The sequence below is a fragment of the Benincasa hispida genome, chromosome 8, assembly GCF_009727055.1.
Source record: "Benincasa hispida cultivar B227 chromosome 8, ASM972705v1, whole genome shotgun sequence".
Taxonomy (NCBI): Eukaryota; Viridiplantae; Streptophyta; class Magnoliopsida; order Cucurbitales; family Cucurbitaceae; genus Benincasa; species Benincasa hispida.
This window is the reverse complement of record NC_052356.1, coordinates 57491132-57499400: the sequence shown is the minus strand read 5'-3', so window position 1 is coordinate 57499400 and position 8269 is coordinate 57491132. Positions and strand designations below refer to the sequence as shown.

General features: G+C 38.4%; 1 protein-coding gene across 1 annotated transcript; it reads left to right on the top strand.

Moving 5' to 3' along the window:
• Positions 1-743: 743 nt before the first annotated feature.
• LOC120084219 (protein argonaute 1) lies at positions 744-8081 on the top strand. The gene is made up of 22 exons (XM_039040124.1): positions 744-1022; positions 1852-2513; positions 2611-2819; positions 2908-3057; positions 3146-3279; positions 3410-3519; positions 3685-3791; positions 3885-4023; positions 4139-4255; positions 4352-4459; positions 4555-4626; positions 5079-5201; positions 5314-5479; positions 5559-5818; positions 5905-6047; positions 6156-6218; positions 6317-6380; positions 6468-6603; positions 6955-7028; positions 7122-7216; positions 7441-7472; positions 7597-8081. Exons 2-22 carry the CDS (start codon positions 1875-1877, stop codon positions 7809-7811), a joined length of 3156 nt encoding a protein of 1051 aa, XP_038896052.1. The 5' UTR covers positions 744-1022; positions 1852-1874; the 3' UTR covers positions 7812-8081.
• Positions 8082-8269: the final 188 nt, after the last annotated feature.

The window sequence follows — 8269 nt, the reverse complement described above, 5'->3', positions numbered from 1 at the left end:
GCCAACTAATTTTGGTTCATCTTTGGTCAAATCCGGAGAAACCTCGAGAAAGAACAGTAAATTTTTGTAGAAAAGAAAAATAAGAAAATCCAGAAAAAAAATAATTATAAAAGTTGGAAAAAGAGAGGAAAAAAATAGAAACTAGTTGCTAATATCAATAATTAGGCTGATTGAAAACTGTTTAGAATAATAATAATAATTCAATTGACCTTTATTAATTTATCGGGAGGTGAGGTGAGGGGTAAGTGATAATGGAAGGGGAGATACGCCGGAGCGTGAAGATGACTCGCGAGGAGTTGGACAGGTGGCAAGTGGAGAGAGCGAGTAGAGAGGAGATGGAGGTATTGGGAAACGGATAGAAACGGGCGCAGGGGATAGTGGCGTAGTGGTGGTATGAAGAGGGGTCGGGGCCAATCATGTGAACTTCAGCCACTAACCCGTTTACGCCGTTGTCCCGTTCCGTTGGATTTACTGGATGGATCCACCACCACTCTGGCAATGTCACATAAGCAACACAGAAGACATGCCACGTAAGAGAGTAGACCAGTCATTGTCTTGATATAGTGCCACGGAGGAGGAGAGGGCTTTAGCAATAATCAAAATTGTTTAAAATGGGGGGTTTGGTTTTGGTTTTGGTTCTGGTTTTAATTAATTATATATATTCACATATTTTTAGGGGAGAGGGATGGAGTTGTCTTTTTCGAAGACCTACCCGGTGCTTTATATGTAGGGTGTGGGGAGCATTATAGGGTGTCCTTCCAAATGCAAGTGAAAGTAACAAAGTAGTGTGTTTTAAGAGTAAGAGGAGAGGAGGGCGAGGCGCAGGCGAAACCAAGGGCTTTCTCTCTTTTGGCTGCTGCTTTTTATTATTACCCTCTCTGGCTCTCTCGTTCTGTAAAGCTAGGCGACGCGATTCAGTCCCTCTCTGCTTCTTTCTTCTTCTTCTTCTTCTTCTTTTTTTTTTTTTTTCGTTTTTCCATCACACCGCAGCCAGCGATTTTCCGGCTACCTGCTCGTCTAAGGTTAATCATCAACTAACTTTCATTTTAGGTTTTTGCTTTCCTTACTTGCTTCTTCTATTTCTCAATGCGATTGGTTTTTCTGTTTGATTACCTTCTCATTTCTTGCTTACTTCTTCTTCAACTATCTCTGGATCTACTCTATGTTTCAGTGGTCTTTGCTTTGCGAGTTCTTTTCAGAACGGATCTTTCCCTTTCTTTCCCTCTGAGTCTGATTTTCCTTGCGCTTTTTTTAATACTTTGTTCCTCTTCCGTCGGTGTGAGATCGATAGATCGTGTTTAGCGATTTACCGAGTTTTAGTTACTCTGAACGTCTCCTAAAACATATTATCTTGTGCCACGTTTAGGGTTTTCTGGTTGTTTTGGTTGTTTTGGTGTCGATACTATGGCTGAAAATTATATTATATCGTTAGGGTTTGGCCTCTGCGCTATTTTACCATTTATTTTGCTGCCGGTTCTCAAGTGAACGCTTATAATTTTCTGTTCAGTTTTTACTGTCTTACCGAGAAGAAAATACTGTTAAATTCTTTGATCTTTGTTTGATTTTTCTTTTCAAAAACTTCCGGGTAGATATTTTTTAGTTTACTTTATTATTTTTTTTTTTGAAGAAAGCCGAGATCAAGCATTGAGGAAATATGAATTTATTTTCTGTTTTACAGTAGGGAAATTTTTTTACTCGGATTGCTGGTGTATCTCGGTTTTTTATTAGTGTTTTATAGTTTTATACGTATTTGTTCATTAGGAATTCGCTTGTTTCTGTCTATTGTCAACAATAAGTATGTCTTGTAGTTGTCAGGTTTATCATTTATCAATTCTAACTTGTCAGGTTTAGCTCTCCATTTTCTTGTAGTGATCATGGGGAGGAAGAAGAGGACTGATGCTGGTGGCGAAAGTTCCGAGTATCAAGACAGTGGTGGTCGTGGCTCCCAACGATCAGGTGAAAGGAGAGACGGCCAACAGCAACATGGTGGGAGTGGGTACCAGGGTGGTAGAGGTTGGGGTTCTCAAGGGGGACGTGGAGGTCAAGGCGGTGGTGGTCGTGGCCGAGGAATATCTCAACATCAGCACTATGGAGGACCTCCTGAATACCAAGGCAGGGGTAGAGGTGGGCGCAGTAACTATGGTAGTGGTAATCGCGGAGGCATGGGTGGTGGTGGCATTGGGGGAGGACCTTCTTCTGGCGGACCATCCAGGCCACCAGTTCCCGAGCTGCACCAAGCAACCCCAGAGTATCAAGGAGGGATGACTCAGCCAGTCTCATCTGTGGCAAGTTCTTCCTCCCACCCATCTGACACTTCAACAATTGATCAACAATTTCAACAAATTTCCATTCAACAGGAATCTTCTCAAAGCCAAGCAATTCAACCTGCACCCTCTAGTAAATCCATGAGGTTCCCACTGAGACCAGGAAAGGGTAGCTCTGGCATAAGGTGTATTGTTAAAGCTAACCACTTCTTTGCCGAGTTACCAGACAAAGATCTTCATCAGTATGATGTGGGCATTTACTGCTGCTCATATATTTTCTATTGTTTTTCTCTTATATATATTTTTATATTTTAATTCTACACTGACAGGTTTTTGTTGCATTTAGGTTACCATTACCCCAGAAGTCACTTCGCGTGTCTACAACCGAGCTGTTATGGAACAGCTAGTGAAATTATATAGGGTCTCGCACCTTGGAGATCGGCTTCCTGCTTATGATGGAAGAAAAAGTTTATATACGGCTGGTCCCCTTCCTTTCATATCAAATGAGTTTAGAATAACTCTTTTTGATGAAGAAGATGGATCCGGAGGACAAAGGTGCCGTACCCTCACCTCTTTGAATTTTTCTTTTTGTGCTATTTGCTCTTTTCATTTTTCTTGATGATTTTTTTTTCTCTTGGTGCAGGCGGGAAAAAGAATTTAAAGTTGTAATCAAATTTGCTGCTCGTGCTGATCTGCACCATCTTGGACTCTTTTTGCAAGGCAGACAGGCTGATGCCCCTCAAGAAGCCCTTCAAGTTCTGGATATTGTATTACGCGAATTGCCAACTTCAAGGCATAAATATTACTGTACACCTATGTTTTATGTTTTTTTAGTTTTGTTGGGTTGGATTAATGAATGAGATTGTTGTTATATCGTCTAGGTATTGTCCAGTGGCCCGATCATTTTACTCTCCAGACCTTGGCAGACGTCAGACACTGGGTGAGGGGTTGGAAAGTTGGCGTGGCTTTTATCAGAGTATCCGGCCTACTCAAATGGGACTCTCCCTTAATATTGGTATTGAGCCCCACTCTTTGTTCATTGCATTTTATGTTTTTGATAATGAAAGTCATGGAAATTATTTTTTAGTTTATGTTTTGCCCTTCATGTGTTATTTCGGTTAAGTGACCATTCACGATGGATGCAGACATGTCATCTACTGCTTTCATAGAGCCCTTGCCTGTCATTGATTTTGTGACTCAACTTCTCAATCGCGATGTGTCATCCAGACCATTATCTGATGCTGACCGTGTGAAGGTTGGATGCTTTTCACTGCATAGGTCATGATATTTTAATCAACAAGCTCATGGGCTAGGACTATTTCCAGTTGTTCTTTTACCTAGTTTTGTTATGTTATGACTTTTCATAGTAATGCCATTTCTATTGGAGGAGATGTGCTTTAATTTTTCTAAGTGATTTCAGATAAAGAAGGCTCTTCGAGGTGTCAAGGTTGAAGTGACACATCGTGGGAATATGCGCAGAAAATATCGCATTTCTGGTTTGACATCACAAGCAACACGGGAGCTAACGTAAGTAATATTTGAACTTGAATTGAAAAGTCTTGCATGACTAAGTTTGTATATATTGAACTTCATCACTTATACTAATTGTATTTGTATTAGTTTCCCGGTTGATGAAAGAGGTACTATGAAGTCAGTGGTCGAGTACTTCTATGAAACATATGGGTTTGTTATCCAACATACCCAGTGGCCTTGTCTTCAAGTAGGGAATCAGCAGAGACCTAACTATCTACCCATGGAAGTAATGATTCTACTTATATTTCATTTTGTCGGTTGAATATTCTAGTATTGCTAATTTATGTTGTGTATCCCAATATGTATTATGAGTTTTAGCATTGAAAATGATTTTGATTCAGGTTTGTAAGATTGTTGAAGGCCAGAGGTATTCCAAAAGGCTTAATGAAAGACAAATAACTGCTCTGCTCAAGGTTACATGCCAACGGCCAAAAGATAGAGAGGAAGACATTATGCAGGTCTTGGAACTTTATCTTTAAAGCCTAATTCAGTTCTAGTTATCCAGCTTTCAGATGGATCATTGTTAAATATGCTTAACATTTTCTTAATTTTAGACTGTACGTCATAATGCATATCACAATGATCCATATGCAAAAGAGTTTGGAATTAAGATAAGTGAGAAGCTTGCTTCCGTTGAAGCTCGTATTCTTCCAGCACCATGGGTAACGTATCCTAATTCTTTTATTATTAAAGCCGAGATTTCTGTCTGAATTCCAAAATGTTAATCTACATATATGATCTTTTTGTTCTTTTGCAGCTAAAATATCATGACACCGGCAGAGAAAAAGATTGTTTGCCACAAGTTGGACAGTGGAATATGATGAATAAGGTAATTCTTGTAGTTGGATTTAATGTGGTCAATTTGCAGTTTTAGAGGGGTTCTTTTTCCCGCTCTCTAGTTTATCTTTTCTGGTGTTGTGGTTGAATCTTTTATGTTGTCTGGAATTTTTGGTTCCCTGTTTCTCTGCCTTGTTTTGGGATATGCTATAAGAGGAGAATAAAAAACATTAATTATTAAATTATGTGCTCTACAGTTTATTGACCAATTTTTTTTAATGTATTCTACTATGAGTGAGATGTCACATTCGTCATAAAAATTTTCAGATACCTTGTCCATGGTAGGTAAGCTAGTTTGTTTGAGAGAGAAATGCCCCTTCCCTGTCCATGTGTCATCTCCACTATTATGCCGAATGATTGTCATTTGACAATTGATGATTTCCAGAGTTATTTATGAAAACGAGAATCTGACCATTTTTCTTTGTTGATTATGAATTAATGCAGAAAATGTTCAATGGTGGTACTGTTAACAACTGGATGTGCATTAATTTCTCTCGCTATGTGCAAGACAGTGTTACTCGTGGCTTTTGTTATGAACTTGCTCAAATGTGTTACATTTCTGGCATGGTAATAATGTTGGTTCTTTTAGATTTATTAATTTATTTCCATCTATAAGTGGTGAGATTTACATCAAGTCATCGAAGTGTTTTAACACTAAAGCTTTCTATGATGATTGTAGGCTTTCAATCCAGAACCAGTGCTTCCTCCTATTTTTGCTCGTCCTGATCACGTGGAAAAGGCCCTTAAAACTCGGTACCATGATGCAATGAGCATTCTCCAACCCCAGGGCAAGGAGCTTGATCTGCTTATTGTTGTATTGCCAGATAACAATGGATCTCTTTATGGTATGTCAACGGGAATACTGTTTTTGTTATTTACATCTTAATGTCTTTTTAATTATTTTTTTCATTATGCTCTTTGCAGGTGATTTGAAACGTATCTGTGAAACAGATCTCGGCCTCGTTTCCCAGTGCTGTTTGACTAAACATGTCTTCAAAATGAGTAAACAGTATTTGGCCAATGTGGCCTTGAAAATAAATGTGAAGGTCGGGGGAAGGAATACTGTACTCGTTGATGCGTTATCTATGCGTATACCCTTGGTTAGTGACCGGCCTACCATTATATTTGGTGCTGACGTAACTCATCCACACCCTGGAGAAGACTCAAGTCCATCCATTGCTGCTGTATGAACAATGACACCACTTTTTATTTTATAAGTTTTGTCTGATCTAAGCCACTATTAAGTTCCTTAGTATTATTTTGACAACAGGTTGTGGCTTCTCAAGATTGGCCAGAAGTTACAAAATATGCTGGTTTGGTTAGTGCTCAAGCCCACAGGCAAGAGCTTATTCAAGATCTTTTCAAAACATGGCAGGATCCTGTTAGGGGGACAGTAACGGGTGGAATGATCAAGTATGACTAATAAACCTAGTAGTTTTTAGTGCTCGCCTTTTGGTTGCATGTTGAAGTTGTCTTAGTAAACTTGTGTCCATATTTTCTTCCGTCCCCGCGGTGATACAGGGAACTTCTCATCTCCTTCCGTAGAGCAACTGGACAGAAACCTCAACGAATTATATTTTACAGGCATTTTCTTTGATCTCTTATCTATTGTTTGGTCGCAAAAAAAGAATTATTTTCATATGTTGTATGTTTGATGTCTATCTAAAAATTTTGCCTTGCAGGGATGGGGTCAGCGAAGGACAGTTCTATCAAGTTTTGTTGCATGAACTGGATGCGATTAGAAAGGTAAATTCTTCCATCTGTTTTGAGATACTCCTAGGAAATTTAATTAACGAGTGATATATGTTTGTAAATTATTCCATTCGTCTTTAGGCATGTGCTTCTTTGGAACCAAACTACCAACCTCCAGTGACATTCGTGGTAGTACAGAAGCGTCATCACACTAGGTTGTTTGCTAACAACCATTCTGATCGCCATGCAGTTGACAAGAGTGGGAACATATTGCCTGGTAAAATATAATATAGAGCTAACTTATCATGTATAGAGTTGGTTTACATTTTTGACATTTGATTAACTTGTAAGTAGGAGAAGTTGGGAGATTATAGATGCTGCATGTGGAATTAATTAATTGGAGGGCATACTATATGAACTCATTTCAACTTCAAAGTGTCACAGTTTTAGCTAATTTTAAAGGTTTTTAACTGGACAGTTGGTGCATACTGACTGAAAAATCCACTATTAGCAAAAGAGTTGTTTTTATTACTGAAGCTCAATTTTTTAATTCTTAGTTAATTTTTTATTCTTTATTTTTGTTGTTAAAAATGAATTTTATCACCAACTCTGTTGATGGAAACGTCAGGTACGGTTGTTGACTCCAAAATTTGTCACCCTACGGAATTTGACTTTTACCTGTGCAGTCATGCTGGAATCCAGGTAGAACTATCTATAATGAAATATCTTGTTATTGTTTAATGATATATGCAAAGATAAAGAATTATTAAATAACTTTTGATACTTTTTGACCAGGGTACAAGTCGTCCTGCTCATTACCATGTTCTGTGGGATGAGAACAAGTTCACAGCCGACGGACTGCAGACTCTAACGAATAATCTTTGTTATACGTGAGTTTTATTTCCCCTTCCCCCCCCTCCGGGGCAAAAAATTTGATATACGCTAGCTGTTCTTTCCCAAGTTCTTTGTAATATTCTGAATAATTTCCACTAATATGGTTCTGCTTTAACTATTGCTCAAGAATTACAAGCCAAGTTCTATATTATTATTTTAATTGCGAGATTGGGTTAATTAAATATAGGTTTTTGTTTTTAATTTAATTTTTTTTTTGTAGGTATGCAAGGTGTACTCGCTCTGTTTCTATTGGTAAGTTTTCAATTGACGTGATTTGACTTTGTTCTGCCTGACCCTCTAATCTACCATTGATAGTGATTATTTGTATGTTATTTTCCTTGTTCATAGTTTGTTAATTTGGTATAACCTTTTGCAGTGCCCCCAGCGTACTATGCTCATCTTGCTGCATTCCGAGCTCGTTTTTATATGGAACCAGAAACCTCTGACAGTGGGTCAATTAGCAGTGATGCTGCTGCTGGACGTGGTGGTGTTGGTGGTGCTCGCAGTACACGGGCACTGGGGTTGAATGCTGCTGTTCGACCTTTGCCAGCTCTGAAAGAGAATGTTAAGAGGGTTATGTTCTATTGTTGATGACTTGTTTTTATTTACTACCACAGGTTCCACTCCCCAAGTCTTGAAGGTGTGTCTCGTTTAGTTCCCGGAGCTTTGGTTTGATGAAGGTCTGAAAACTTCCCATTTGTGTGTGATTAACTATATAACTTAGTATCCGCAGCCTACTTTTGTTATTTTGTGTCGTTTCCAACTCTCATTGGTGGCTCATGTCTCCCTTCGGTGCCATGCATTGCCGTCCATTCGAGAGTCTATGATGTCAAACACCAGATTTCAAAACTATTTTTACTACTGCTTTGTTTGCTTTATTAATCCTTGATGGCAGAAAGAGGAAAGTAGATGTCTGTGGCCAGATTTTAGGATTATGCCATTTATTTTCAAATATATATATATATACCTAGTAGTAGTTTACTTCGTTTAGAAAGTCTAAAGTTGGTTTATTTCATGAAAAATCTTATTTACAAAATAATTTAAAACGA

What these genes read in the sequence shown, in the direction of transcription:
- LOC120084219 (XM_039040124.1), top strand. Translation starts at nt 1,875, where the DNA reads ATGGGGAGGAAGAAGAGGACTGATGCTGGTGGCGAAAGTTCCGAGTAT. An exon ending in CAAGCAACACGGGAGCTAAC is followed by an intron (nt 3,792 to 3,884) that starts GTAAGTAATATT and finishes TATTTGTATTAG; the next exon opens with TTTCCCGGTTGATGAAAGAG. An exon ending in TAACAATGGATCTCTTTATG is followed by an intron (nt 5,480 to 5,558) that starts GTATGTCAACGG and finishes TGCTCTTTGCAG; the next exon opens with GTGATTTGAAACGTATCTGT.